Source organism: Mercenaria mercenaria, unplaced genomic scaffold (genome assembly GCF_021730395.1).
Source record: "Mercenaria mercenaria strain notata unplaced genomic scaffold, MADL_Memer_1 contig_587, whole genome shotgun sequence".
Lineage (NCBI taxonomy): Eukaryota > Metazoa > Mollusca > Bivalvia > Venerida > Veneridae > Mercenaria > Mercenaria mercenaria.
In genome coordinates, this window is record NW_026463468.1 from 56421 (window position 1) to 72135 (window position 15715).

General features: G+C 32.7%; 1 protein-coding gene across 2 annotated transcripts; it reads left to right on the top strand.

Annotated features, from left to right (window-relative positions):
• Window positions 1-3541: 3541 nt before the first annotated feature.
• LOC123555532 (tumor necrosis factor-like) lies at window positions 3542-9292 on the top strand. Of its 2 annotated transcripts, none has more exons than XM_053535932.1 (6): window positions 3542-3685; window positions 4589-4682; window positions 5900-6161; window positions 7032-7068; window positions 7319-7417; window positions 8001-9292. In XM_053535932.1, exons 3-6 carry the CDS (start codon window positions 6036-6038, stop codon window positions 8429-8431), a joined length of 693 nt encoding a protein of 230 aa, XP_053391907.1. In that variant the 5' UTR covers window positions 3542-3685; window positions 4589-4682; window positions 5900-6035; the 3' UTR covers window positions 8432-9292. The 2 variants fall into 2 exon arrangements, with proteins under 2 accessions (XP_053391907.1, XP_053391906.1); XM_053535931.1 differs by having other exon boundaries at window positions 4589-4660.
• The last annotated feature ends 6423 nt before the right edge of the window (window positions 9293-15715 follow it).

The window sequence follows — 15715 nt, forward strand, 5'->3', positions numbered from 1 at the left end:
GAACACTTTGGCCTAGGATTACGAAAGTGGATAGGTAGGTTGGCCATGACCAGCAGATAACCCTTTTTGATTCTGAGGTCAATAGGGCAAAGGTCAAGGCGACAGTGACCCGAAACAGTCAAACCGTTTCCAGACGAGACGATAACTTGGGAACGCTTGGGCCTATGATCACAAAACTCAACAGGAAGATTGATCTTTACCAGTAGATGACCTCTGTAGGTTTTGAGATCAGTATGTCAAAGGTCAAGGTCACAGTAACCTGGAACAGTTAAAATTTGTCCGGACCTTTATTTGAGAATGCTTGGGCCTAGAATCACAAAACTTAATAGGGAGGTTTGTCATGATCGGCAGATGACCTCTATTGATTTTTAGGTTAATAGGTCAAAGATCACAGATACTTTGACCAAGAACAGTAGAACTTTAGTGCACAGTGACCAAATAATTTCTGTTCCTGTGCAATTACTGAATGCATCAAGGGGGCATTTCTTGTTCTACGAGCTCTTGCTATCAATTGCATCGGTGGCTTATGTTTTTGTTTTATCATTTGCTCATCTTGAAACTTGCTCAGAGTGATCATCTCCATGAAATCTAAGCCAATTTTTCAAATATCGGTCATGTTGTGTCAAACATTTGTCTTCGACAGAAAAATAACTGAACAGAAAACAAACTTCAGTACGGCTTGTTTCGTTCAAAACTTTCCGAAAGAAACCACTTTTATATCGGTAATTTACGTATAGGATATCGACCGAATACGAGGTCTTTCTCTGTAGGAAAGACCTGCGCACGGGCGTCTTGAGAGCATCGAGAGCGCGAAGCGCTCGGGGTGTTTCGAGAAGCCCGTGCGCACGTTTTTTTTTCTACAGACAGAGGCAGATGTACGAGGTCGATATCCGACTTACATTCCTTCTCAAAAATTCCAGACATTAGATCTTTATGATGAACTTGAAGACAGAAAGATTTTCCTGACACAGAATATATACATATAAGGAATTAATATTACTTTTAGAAAATTACGTTTATTCGTTAGGCGTGACAATCTCTCTCGTAATTCAATTCAGATGACTAATTAATCGATTTTATCAAATAAACAATAAAAACAAAACTTAATATATCATAAACTGGTCAGTGTGTTACCAAATAATATTAGTTACAGATTAAAAAAGTGGCCTTATCAAATTTTGAGTAGTATATACAGGATATTATAAATTTATAATTTGGCAATTTCTGCTTCATAACATATTTTAGTAACTTCAGAGTTATTGCCCTTTAACTTTTTAAAAATCCACATATTTATACATATCAAACTAACCAATTGGTAGAATTTGATTACATTTATTATCAACATGTGAAGTTGTGTATCCGGTCACCTTATCGCCCTTGTCACACCTATTCCGCCCTCCCCACCTTTTAACATTTAACCTTCCATGAATATTTATCAATATGCAAAATTGTACCCTTTCCCCACCTCGCTCCTCCACCCAGTCACCCCGCCATCCCAATCATGCAAACAACCCATTTTTTTTATTTTATTTCCATCAGTATTTATTATCAATATGTGAAGTTTTGTACCCTCTCCCGGACCCGCATACATGTTAGGTGCATTTAATTACAAGAAATGTTAAATAAAACTATACACGCTTTTCTTGAAAATCCATCTTTTCCACTGACTATTTTATTAGGTATTCGTGAGCAATTATCATGATAAAATCACCATTTAACATGTTATTGAAGCATAATTATGTGCTTAATAGATGCTTTTTCGTCACGTTTTCACGTGCTCAGGACTTGGTCAGAACAGTTGATGAGTACATGGAATAAAATTCATTGTAAAGTTTCACAAGACTGAACTTAATTACGACCGTCCTATCTTATCTAAAGTAATTTTCGTGTTGAACCTTTATATATTCTACGTACCGCTAGTGGAGTTGATCGTTGCGGGGACTTTGATCTGAAAAAGGAATTCATTACAAACTTAAGTGAACTTTAAAAAAGCTTAATGCATTATTTTGAATGTCTGAAATATTGTAACGTTGCATTTACTGAGATTAGTTTGTTGCAAATAATATTTCTCTTATGAACCTATAATGTGTTGCAATAAGAATTAGGTCAGCACTTCGCTGCTATGTTTAAACCTAAAATATATATTATTATGTCCTAAAGCTTATCTATAACTCTCACTAAATGACTCGGAAAAGCTGACAAAACCAGTTATTTGTCACATAATGCTTTAATTGGTACTTTCAGTATTTCTTTTGTGACTTATCTAAATACAAGCACGCATTCAACACAAGAATGTTCAAATTGTTTAGTTGTTTTCAGTAAAAAAAGATGTCATAAAAAAATGAAAAAAAAAACAATGTTTGTAACGGAGGAAAATTGCCTTAATTACAAACCTTTATATGTAACGTCTGTTGAAAATATGTTCCACCGTAGCTTATTTATTTGCCTTGGTTATCAGGGTTCAATTCCCGACTCGGTCATGAGTTTTTTCTTGATTTTGGTATTTTTAAGATGGTGAACAATCAAACTCATGCTTGATGTTCATAATATGACCAAACTTATATTTTAAAGAAAGATCATTTTTTAGCCATACTTTCGATGTCAGTGCTTAAACTATTAAGAACACACAAAAACTAATAAACCGTGGTATGATTTGATAAGATAAGATAAGTTTTATTTTAAGTTGGCAAGAAAAATCAAAATGAAGAAAAATGTCTTACATATTAAGATACTTTTCCTGACAGTGATGTTAGATGTCGGATCTCTTTATATTTAGGCCACTTTGATGTTATTGAAGTTCATTTTAATCTTAACAGTTCCTGAATAATTTTCTCAATATATGAATATTTCAATTTCTTTCAGGCTTAACACTATGACATAAAATCCACCAGTACTTTTATATCAATAGAAATATTGAAAATATTAAACTTTAAGAATGTTTAGGCTATTTCCTTAGAGCTAAATGTATTCATCATTATCATTATCATCATAATCATCCCCTGGTTCTTCTTATTGATCATCTTAATATTACGTTTTGATCATAATCACAATTTTGATTATATTCAATACCACCAAAAATGAAAGTATTTGTAGTGCATTTTAACATTAAGATGTGTTTGTCCTTAAACTTCCAGATTTAACTTTTGGAAAATAGTCTAAATAATATGACAAAATTTATACTGTTTTGGAATTCCATACAGGTCATCCGAAACTCAAACTCTGACGTCTGGATGGTCGAAGCCTTTATTTTACCTAAAGTAAATTCCGAATTTAGATTGTGTGCGTCAATTTGTAATTTTAGAGCATTTTCCCATTTTAAGATGACAGTAATCATTACCAAATAGTTAAGACAAAATAATTGTTTTTGTTTTATAATGACAGCAATTATTACAAAACATAAGACAAAATAGTTGTTTTTGTAAGTATAACAAAACCCCCTCAATCATAGTTATAAATAACACCGACAAAATGTAAATGGATAAGCTTAAATTCACAATAAACGTAAAATAAAACTCATTTATTTATAAACTAAATTAAGATAAGATATAGAGACACGATGACTTCAAAGATAATAGATTTTTAAAAGAATAATCAGAAAACAAAAATAGCCATTATTCAAGTTATGCAATGATAAGAAATTATGCTAAGTTAAAAACATGCAGTTATAACATCAAGCATATCAAAGGTAAGACTTGTTTATTTTCGAAATCAAGATATTTAAGGCACAAGCCAAGTTAAACGGTGTTAAGTAGCATATTTCCATTGAATAATCAACGAAATGGTAAATAATAAAATTGTTAAGAATTCCACTTTTAATATAGTACATTTATTTACTGATATTTAAGAAATAAACCTGTTACTGTTATCAAAATAGTTTCTCCTGTAGTAAATAGTAAATTCAAAATCAAAAAAATGATTTTTCTTTTAGCTTTTATTTTTCTTACAATAAATGATAACTTTAAACAAAGCGGGTAAAATTCATAATTGCACCGGTCATACCTGCGAAAGGGAAAATATTGTAACATGTCACATCAAGCCATCTATACAGGAAGGGTATCATTCGAAAATTCTTACGAAAAATGATGGCAATTTATATTAATATTGAATTGCGTTCAACTTAGTTACTAATAAGCTTAAAAACAGTTTATATTTTTAAGTACTTTTCAACTGCTGAGATTTTTAACAATAATTAGAGCTTTATTCTAATATTTTAAGGTGACTTATCATGCGTTATGGAATTTCATATGCTAAAATCTAGTAAGGTTTATATCTAAGACATTTTTTATTACATTTAGATTAGAAGGTATATAAATCTATATAATTTTGAAATGGATTTTTAAATCTCAGAACAATTGAAACAAAGGTGTCATTTAGCTTATGACTACAAAAAGGTACAGGTCACGAAAGTGCAGTGACTGGTTTTGTTTGATCTCTTTATATTATGGTACAGGCTACTTAACTGTTTTAATGTACTGAAAAAAAGCCTTGAAAATTTCATGAAGCGATATATATCACATAAAGGTAAATAGTGCGAATTAAAAGCATTGATTCAAAGAATTTATTAATTCCATTCTAATTTCTATTTAAGATCAGCAGTTTTCTGAGCTGGATGATGTCTACAGCAAAATATTGTTCTGGAACACATAATATACTTTTCAAGGTAATGGATGGGGAAACTACTGGTAATCATTGCTAGTATTCATAGTGATTATATCTCTTGAAAGTTCTATAATTTTATAAAACTCTTGCCCGTGAGTCACATTCAGTAATACGCCTTTCACGTGGTCACTCAATTTACTTTAATATTTTTTTACTTTAAACTTTTTGTTCATTCCAAGAGAGATTTTTTAAATGAACATCCATTGCATAGAAAACATTCCCATTCTGGAACGTATGTTTTACCTTGAAATAAAGTTTGGTAATTAGTTTTGTCCAAACAACACCCAACCCTCTCAAATTAATAACGGAAGTATTTGAATTGGTGGGTTACTCTTTTCTGAATTTTACTGATATACTAAACATGGAATGTCAGTCTAAGTAATAACAACATAATTGAACATATTATTAACATGCGATAGTGTGAATAGTATACTGTTTATATGAAAAGGCTTAGGACCTTGATATTTACATGAATGCAAAACTTTGATGATACAACATTGGCAGCATACAAACACTTGAAAGCTATTTTTATAATTAAAAAAGATGTAAAAGAATAATCGATATAGTGGATGAATATTCTCGGTTTAGGTCATTCGACATGAATCTATACATCGTTGAGCAGTATTTATCAAACTATAGTAATTAAAGACACACTTTCATTTGCAATTAATGATCACTGTTACTGTGGTTAAGGTGTCAACCGTTCAATTTCGAGATCATAGGTTCGAGCACCACTGGAGTCGAAATGATGCCAGGATTGTTTTAATAAAAATTTCCAGAAACGGACGCAGTAGTAATCCAAATTATCTTGATGCATTTATCACAATCTTCTTTCGTTATATAAGCGACATACAATACAAAAGAACAACTATTGACCAAAACTAGGAAAAAACTAACAAATTTCTGTAGGCAATATATAAGCAATTACGAAGAACGAATATTTCAATCTCGTTAACAGACATTCCTAAAGGGATATGTAACAGTTGTGTTTAGATTGCTTACAATGGACTAGTTCATTTGTCCTTTGTCAGTTGGGAAATGGTGAAATAAATGCTTTCCTTCTTAGTAATCAATATGCATGTTAACCGTTAAGCTTCAGGAAAGGAAACATTTAAGATGTTTTTTCTTTTTTATTCAAAAGATATAAAGAAGTTTATGACAGACATATGCTGCCTTATTTTCTGTTTAATGTATTGTTGATATTTGTTTCTTGCTTATAATGTACACTCTTGTTCAACAGGAGAAATGCTGTTTCATGGTTCTTATAATCACATTGTGTACCGAGCTGCTTACATTGCCTACCCTGGTATTGTACTGGCGTGGAATGAGGCAGTCTTTTGACCCCAACACAGCAACAGCAACAGCTTTGCTTCAAAATGGACAAATTTATCAAAGCAAAGAAAATGAATAGTTGTCCTGTTGGAATGTTGAAGAAAATTGAAAAGATGACAGAACTATGTTGTGGGAATGCTGATGTTGTCTTACACAGTTTGGTTACTAAGGTAAAGCTATTGATTTAACAGGTTACAGTTATTCCAATTTACTTAGAAAGCTACTGGGACAATCTTGGCTCTCAGTCAATACAACGCAATGATTTTTAGGGACAGTGCATTTATAATATCCTTAAGAACCTAAACAACTGGTTTAGGGTCAAATATTAGGAATGTCTTAATAAACGACTTTTAACAAATTTACAATGGTGTGACCAAATTAATTATCTTTTGCGAAATTACACTACCCTGAATATGCTTAAAGGACTTTGGTTAAAGAATGCACACATATGGAGACCTTCATAAACATTATTTTGTGTCTTCCAAAGGACGCTTATTTTGTCTTCTAAAGGAAGCTTATTGTATCTTTCAAAGTAGGCATATTATGTCCTCCAAAAGACAGTCAATGTGTTCTCCAAATGACGCTTATTGTGTCTACCGATTGAAGTCTATTGTGTTTTAAAATGGAAGTTTAGTGTGTCTTCCAAAGGAAGCGTATTGTGTCTTTCGAAGAAGTTCGATGAGTCTTCCAAAGGAAGCTTATTGTGTCTTTCGAAGGAAGTTCATTGTGTCTTCCAACGGAAGCTTATTGAGTCTTTCAAAGGAAGTTTATTGTGTCTTCCAATTTCAAATAAAGATTGTTGTGTCTTCTAAGGGAAGTAATTATGTCTTCCAATGGGTCAAGTTATATCTTCCAAAGGAAGATTATTTAAGATTCTTAAATTAATGTAATAATCTGTCCTTACACTTTTGTATATGGTGAAAGAATGTTGCAAAACCATATATATCTGCTATTTATTAAGCAATTGAATTTAATGAAATTTTACAAGAAACGAAAGATGTCTGTTCAAAGGTATATGATAATTTATATATGTATTTCAGAGTGTTTCTGAAAAGTTCAATGAGAACGCCAACCCAGGTATGTACAAGAACGTTATAGTAATAATGATGCATAATTTCCCATGACAGTCACTGTATTTCTTTTGATGTATTTATTTTAGATAGTCATATATTTGTATGTTACAACTGCAGCTGATAATGACAAGTGTGCCTTCTTAAAAATACTTCAAACGTTACGTGGCAGTAAAACTGAGCTTAACTTTACTCTCCTAAACTTAAAAATCACCTACAGAAAATGTGCCTATATCTGATATGTGCATGTTTTACAGAGACACCTACACTGGACCTGAGCGGTTTTAATTGTGAGGCCGTAAAATCAAATACAACGACTCTTCATCTTTTAGGGATTGCACCTGATACAAAACCTGGTAAATAACTAATTAACTAAAACTGACATCGCAAGGAATAAATCAGCAATATGCAATAATGCATTTACATTTGGATTTTATTCTGTAACAAGATGTTTATATATTGTTTTAAAATTTGATAGAAAAAAATGTTGTTCTGTGGTTCAATAGAGGGCAACTATAATTTTAAAAGCTTTATAACATCTTACTTCAGTTCAAAACAATATTTGGGTAACGACCAACTCGAAAAAAAAACTCAGTTCTAATGATATTTGCTGAAGGGATTTGAATTTATTTCCAGATTAAATCCAGTCTAGATACTATATAATTTAATGAGATGGTATAAGCAATCTTACAGTGCTGTGTATTTTAATAAAATCTATAAGAAGATTGTTTAATTTGATGAAATCTATTTCAAGATTTTTATAATTGATATAAAAGACCAAACATTTTGAAATCTGTGCACATAAGTAGCATTTCGCTTAAACAAGTAGTCTAGATATTATAGACGAATCTATGTTGTTGTTTTTTTTTAATTATGAATGTCGTTTTATTTAGATTATTATATATTTTGAAATATATATTGCTTCTAATTTCATTACAGTACCTACTGGAACATCAGCAAAGATATTCTGGAATACACCGGTCGTCTCAGTTATGAAGCCAGGATTCAAATATTTGGTCAATGATGGTACAATTTATTTAGAAAGGTCGGGATTTTACTTTGTCACTTCACAAGTAAAAATGATGTTTGGAAACATGAATAGTACCGTTGATGCTGTTGACGACATATTCGGACACTATGTGAATTTGATATCGAATAGAGGAGTTGGTTACACGCTTGTTGGAAACGCAAAATCAAGATGTAAAACTATTCAAGAAGAGTCAGAATTTACAAGTATTGTCGGGGCTGTATTTAAACTACAAAAAGGAGATCGGATATATGCTGCCATATCCCAGCCTCAGCATCTGGCACACGATCAAAGCAAGAGTTTCTTTAGCATTTACAGTATTTCATTACATACTTCTGGTTGAAATTATGCAAAGCAAATGAACTGCTGTGTTGGAAAGAAAACACAATTTTGCACAACTGTTCCGAGAGAACGTTAAAATAGCATCTGTTTACAAGTGCATTTAACTGAGTTTAAGTTGTCAGTGACCTTTCAATCAAAGGTTATACAAATACAAATACTATATTTGAATGAGGTGAAATGCTACTAAATGAATAATTTTAATATTATGGTAATCATAATTGCTATTTTGACGGTACAGATTTTAACAACGTTAACACTTCTTACCGCAAACATTTACAGTATAATTAAGAAATAATTACTTCCCAAACGTGGTTTATCTCAGAATAACCCGAGTTTTGAGTTCTCATGCATAAGAATATATTACAAAGGCCGTAGGCCTGAGTGATATATTGTTTTGCATAAGAACGAAAAACTCGGGTTATTCTACGATAAATCAAACTTGGAAAATTATTATTTCCATTCTAACACGACATACTAGTATCAACAGTGTTAGAAATGACTGTAACACTTTTTTACGAACGTGCGAGTGGTTTATTGCAGAATAACCCGAGATAGAATTTGCTCTACATGTATGTAGGTTATTTGCTGGTCATGTTAGAATGTTCTATAATAAGTATGATTTCAAATGGTAATATCAAAAATAACAATACACATTTCCTACCGAAATAAATTGTTCTTTTTTTTTCAAACGATCTTTTGAATATGATTTTTACATAATTTGAAAGAATTTGTGCCTAGATTGTTTTAATCACATCATGTTTAAACAAACAAAGAACACTGTGGAGAATGCTTTAAATATTATCATTCTGTCATTGTTTTTACGTAAAGAACCATTTTCTAATTTTAGATTTACTACAGTCAGTATACCCTACGTAATGATTATTTATACTGAAATTGAATCTAGGTGTCATAGGATACATACTCTTCTATTTAAAATCCTTGGTGATAAGACCTGGTTATAAATCAAACGCTATTGAGTAACGACGAACATACCATACTGAGCTGATGTTCTACTTAGCCATGCTAAGAATTACCTGATCTACAGTGTTTATATACTTTGACATTTATTATTGTTACGATTCCAATTTCTAGAACCATTCAAATACTATTTTGGCTGAGACAAAAGACAGTTTATCAAAAATTAGTACAAAATAGTCTAAATGAACTGCTTTTTGTGTCGTTAAATTAAGAACAATGGCACCAGTAAAATAATGACTTTGACTGTTCTTCTGCGAAGTAGATACTGTTGTTTTGTGATTTGACGTCACCTTTTGTCGTCCGCCACTTCTAAAGTTAGTGGAGCGATAAAAACTGCTTGGAATTTTCCTATAATATGAAATGAAAGTAAAACATAAAGGTATGTTTTGTTTTTGTTGTGTTTAAGTCAAATTGACACGATCACCTTTCCCAGCTTTTGATGGTGAAGGAAAGTCCCTGGTGCCCCTACGTGCATTATTTAATCACAGGGAGTCGACCTTCCGTAAGCCAGATGGATAGATTCCTCACATGAAGAATTCTGAGGCCCAACATAAAGATATAATGTACTCTCTAACTCATCTTAAAGTACTTTTTACCGTCATAGAAACCTTTGACCCATAGTCGTGCCTAATCGAATTTATTTATCTGGGATTATATGATTGTCTTAAATGTTTTGCTATCTTCCCATTTGAAATGATTCTCAATTCAATTTCGAAAACAACAAATTGAAATAAATAGACAAGTCTATCGAATTAGGATTCCCCACCTGACGTCGTTTGGATTACTCGTTAAGAAAACAAAAGCAGAGATTACTTCAAAGGGAACGCCAGGTTAATCTGAATACATGTATGCTATTCCAAAACTTAACTACAAATGAATATCTATATCTTATTTTGTCTAATTTGTGCCATTTTGCTATCTCGTTCTGTCGTTCTGTCGCAATGATAAACGTCGTTATGGCGCCCCTCTGTAATAGTTATTCATAGATAATGAAGTGTTACAGAAGAAAGTTTTCTCTCTTACAACCACCATCTTATCTTCCCTCCCGCCCTCCACCCAGAAAAAAACCTTCAAACCATCGATGAGTCTATTAGTGACAAGTCTAAACTGCAAAAAAAAATTATGATATACAGATATAGTGGGCAATATACATGCATACGTGCGCCTACCTGCCCGTCCGTCTTATTTTGGTGTCGTACATTAAGAACATAATATATGCTTGCCACAGTAAGAAGGATTGTTGTGATCATGACCCTCCATTCCTCACAGTCTTTCAATACACTTAGCAAAATCTCTACATCCTATGCTTGGGCAGTTTGAACACGCAAATATTTATTTTTAGTACAAAATGGTGAAGGTATGGAAACAACTTAGAACGAATAAAAACGACCGCCCTATGCGTTCAAAATGGTTTAACGATCTCTTCAAATCGTTACGCACGACACTTATGTTGTGTTAGTGCACTGTTTAATTTTTCAGCTTGAACATCTCGGCCTGGGTGGTCCATTACTCCCGCCTCGGTATTCTTCAGTCACCCCTTGGATATGGTGTCTGTTTTTTAATTTTGTCTTTTGGCAGTTTATGTGATATGCTGGCTTCATAACATCCTACCCACTCTCTAAATTATAGTTTGTTTAGTTTTGCCCATTGTTTTCTCGTTTAGGGCCTAACCATTATTTTATCTGGCGACCATACGCCGCTTTTCATTGAATTGCACTCTGTGCATCATTGGAGGTTCCATGCGCACCGCAGTATGAATACATCTGCAGACGTCTCTAAATTATATTCTAGTACTTATAACATGTGTAAATGTTGAGTTCTGCTCAATTCGGGGCTAGAGGGTATGGGCGGTAGCATGTTTTTCCACTACCGTCAATGAACAGGCTCAGTCAAACCGAGCCTGCAACATTTTCGTTAATGTCGTGTTGGGCCACCTGTGGTTTTCCACTTTTTAGCTCACATGCCACAAAGTGACAAGGTGAGCTTTTGTGATCGCGCAGCGTCCGAGGTCCGTCCGTCCGTCCGTAAACCTTTACTTGTAACAACTCTAGAGGTCACATTTTTCATGGAATCTTCATGAAAATTGGTCCGAATGTTCATCTTGATAATATCTAGGGTATTTTCGAAACTGGATTACCTGCGGTTTAAAACTAGGTCAGTAGATCTAAAAATAGAAAAACCTTGTGACCTCTTTAATGGCCATACTTTTCAATAAATCTTCATGAAAATTAGTCAGAATGTTTATCTTGGTAATATCTAGATCAAGTTTGAAACTGGGTTACGTGCCATTAAAAACTAGGTCAGTAGATCAAATAATATAAAAACCTTTTGACCTCTCTAGAGACCATATTTTTCATGGGATCTGTATGAAAGTTGGTCTAAATGTTCATTTTCATAATATCTAGATTAAGCTTAAAACTGGGTCAACTGCGGTAAAAAAACTAGGTCATAGGTCTAAAAATAGAAAAACCTTGTGACCTCTCTAGAGGCAATACTTTTGAATGGATCTTCATGAAAATTAGTCAGAATGTTCATCATGATGATATCTAGATTAAGATTGAAACTGGATCACGTGCCATCAAAAATTAGGTCAGTAGGTCAAATAATAAGAAAACATTATGACCTCTCTAGAGGCCACATTTTTTATAAGATGTGTATGAAAATTAGTCTGAATGTTTATCTTGATGATATCTAGGTTATTTTTGAAACTAGGTCAACTGCGTTCAAAAACTAAGTCAGTAGGTCTAGAAATATAAAAACCTTTTGACCTCCCTAGAGGCAATATTTCGATGGATCTTCATGAAAATTAGTCTAAATGTTCATCTTGATGATATCTAGAAAGAGTTCGAAACTGGGTCACATGCGATTAAAAACTAGGTCAGTAGATATAAAAATAGAAAAACCTTGTGACCTCTCTAGAGGCCATATTTTTCATGATGATCTTCATGAAAATTGGTGAGAATGTTCAGTTGTTCACCTTAATGATATCTAGGTCAAGTTCAAAACTTGGTCACGTGCCTTCAAAAGCTAGGCCATTAGGTCAAATAATAGAAAAATCTTGTGACCTCTCTAGAGGCCATATTTTTCAATGGATCTTCATGAAAATTGGTCAGAATTTTTATCTTCATGATATGTAGGTCAAGTTCAAAAATGGATCACATGAGTTCAAAAACTAGGTCACTATGTCAAATAATAGAACAAACGACGTCATACTCAGTTCAAAACTGGGTCATGTGGGGACAGGTGAGCGATTCAGGACCATCATGGTCCTCTTGTTTATTTTATATTGCTTGCACATTTCAATGATAGAAAGTAAAAAATAATTATTTTTGTTTTTAATATCAAACCGACACAATTATTCAAATATTTGTGAAGGGTCCTCAAGTAAATGATACAAATCTGCAACGTCTGTTGATAATAAGATTTGTTTCTATTTCAGAACCGTTATATTTTACTATTGCAAAATAAGAATATGTCCTAATTTCATACAAACTGACATAACCTATCAAAATAATAGGCTTAGTCAGACTTGAATTACAGAAATTGGATACCGTTGTTTCATAGTCTAAATACCGTGTAAAGGTTACATACGGTATGCAGATGATTGAATTTAAGTCGATTTTTTTTACTTTTGTATATTTTCTATTTAGTTAATTCTTTCATGGCATGCTTACTTTGAATATACGAGTGAAAATGCCCCGTTAATTATGTATGTGCAGGTAAAAGGTTAAACTTGACACTTAGAAGGGTCTTAAAAGGGGTCAAAAGTATACTCAAAACACATTATTTCATTAAGAAACGTATGTACCAATAAGCTACATCTGGCGAAAGAATGCACTTTAAAGTAATTTATATAGAGAATTATTCAAAAGACATTAAGAGATGCTTGTTAACTAAGCACTGAAACTTAATGCTCATTGTGTAACTTTGAAAAGTTTGTCAGTCTTAAGTGTTATAATGTAACGTTGATTTTGGTGAAATAAATGGTACGCTAAACATAGCATCATATACTAGTACTCAGTGGTAGACAGTCATTGCTCGAAGTGTGGTAAATTGTGGGAGGGGGCATTTTATTGATTAAAATTATGTAAAAGCGACATGTAATAAGAAATCACAAATATAAAAAGAAATCGAATTATTCCTCTGTTATGCAGTACATTTTTTCAAAGGTAAATACAAGTATCGGTACATACGTTACCATAAAAGCATGCTGAAATAAAACAAGAGCACCGCCTTGCGGGTACAAATGCTCATCTGATTTTTTGTCTCTGTTTAATGGAAATATTGTTATATCCATGATGTTTTAAGTCCAAAAGAGGTCGTAATTCTTGCAAGAAAACAATTTAGAGTTACTGTACTTGCCAGCTTTAAATGGCGAATAACTGCTCAAAGTTTTAAAGCAATATCTTTGACCGTTAATGAGAAAAGCTGACCTAAACGCAAAATTTAAGCAAGAAATCTGATATAAGTCCAGAAGGGGTCATAATTCTTGCAAAAAGCAGGATGGAGTTATGCTTTATTGCTTAACAGAGTCAGCTTTAGATGGTTAATAAGTGTTACAAGTTTTAAAGTAATAGCTTTGATAGTGTAGGATAAAAACTGACCTATACATAAAACTTTAATAAGAAATTTGATATGTTTTGGTCCGAAAGGGGCCATCATTTTTGCAAAAAGCAGAATGGAGTTATGTTTCTTGCTGTACAGAGTCAACTATCGGTGATGAACGAGTCTTGCAAGTTTTTAAGTAATAGCTTTGATAGTTTAGGAGAAAAGCTGACCTAAACATAAAACTTATCCAGGCAACTCCGACGCTGATGACGATCAAGTGATGACAATAATTTTCAAAAAAAATAACAATGCTTAAGATATCTGAGTTAAATTATATACAAAATATGCAGACAAAGGGAATATACAACTATCAAAGATCATATGTTGTGCTGTACATAATATATATTGATGATAACGTAAGTATCAAGGAGCTGAGGTCTGATTTAACAAGTACATTATACGATAAATATCAATCTTTATGTCTATGTTCAGTTTTGGTTGTGACCATCTGCTGATATGTTGTCTATACAATTGAACAATCCCTTAAGCAAGTAGGGTACCACAGACCTTTTGACAAAAGCTTTGTAACGATCAACTGATGCCAGTAACGTAAGTACTATTTAGACCACTGAATAGAAAGTAATGTCATTTAGTGTTTAACGATACGGTTCAAACAACTAAATTCTGTAAAGGGAGATAATTTTAAGAATGAGCGAGATTGACATATGATCTTATACGCTTCAGTTTCTTTTTATGGTCTATATCGTTGTGTGAAATTTCAACAAAAATGATTAGTTAAATTTAGAGTTATTCTTTGGAAAAGAAATGTTATATATAAATTTAATAAAGGGAGATAATTCAAAAAGTAAGCTTGATAAATGTATTGTACTTGTACAAAGCACTTTTCCTAATGTCCTTAATCTTTATATGAAGTTTTAATAAATTCTATTCATCACTTTTGGATAAAATATTAATAGTATCTATAGATGACATTGTCTCAACGTAAAAAGATAAAGTGCATGACCTTTGACCCTAATTTCAGATATTGTTTCTATTTGTCATGTTCTGTTTTAGCTTTGCATCAATTCTAAATGACTGATAAATAATTTCATAATACATTTAGGTTACAATTTTCAAGAAAATTTGCCAGTACAGAATCACTGAAATAAAAGCTACACAAAAATCTCAAAATCAGAATTTCATAGCATGACCTTTTGACCCCTCTAATTTACATAAAACATTGTTATATTTTGGAGACAGCTATCAAAGTAACCGGTAAGGTTCAAGCTTCAACAAATATATTGTCTTCGGGCATTAACAAGCCGGCTCTCATAAAATGACTTCTAGAGCACTTTTGCCACTAAAACCACCTGACTATTTTAGATTTGTTTCAATTGAGCATGCCCGCTAAGCTCTGCAAATCTGCTTTATAACGCACTTAAATGAAAGTATGTATCAGCGGGTGAATAACTATTTTTGTCGGGTTTAGACTCACCCTAACATAATGAAGGTCATATAGCGACTTTGTAGCTTTTGAAGGTGGAGGACGACCACAGGTACCCCGAAGGGCATAATTTCATCACGGACGGGCACCTGGGTAGAACGTCCGACCTTCCGTTAATCACTCGGACACGGATGTCTCTTAAGTAATATTTATTTATTTCATATTTTTACTTTTCACTGAATCACTGAAAAACTAGACATAATAACAAACATGGAATGCGGTGCCAAACTAAATGGAAGGTTTTACAACGGAAAT

What these genes read in the sequence shown, in the direction of transcription:
- LOC123555532 (XM_053535932.1), top strand. Translation starts at nt 6,036, where the DNA reads ATGGACAAATTTATCAAAGCAAAGAAAATGAATAGTTGTCCTGTTGGA. An exon ending in CAATGAGAACGCCAACCCAG is followed by an intron (nt 7,069 to 7,318) that starts GTATGTACAAGA and finishes CATGTTTTACAG; the next exon opens with AGACACCTACACTGGACCTG. An exon ending in TGCACCTGATACAAAACCTG is followed by an intron (nt 7,418 to 8,000) that starts GTAAATAACTAA and finishes ATTTCATTACAG; the next exon opens with TACCTACTGGAACATCAGCA.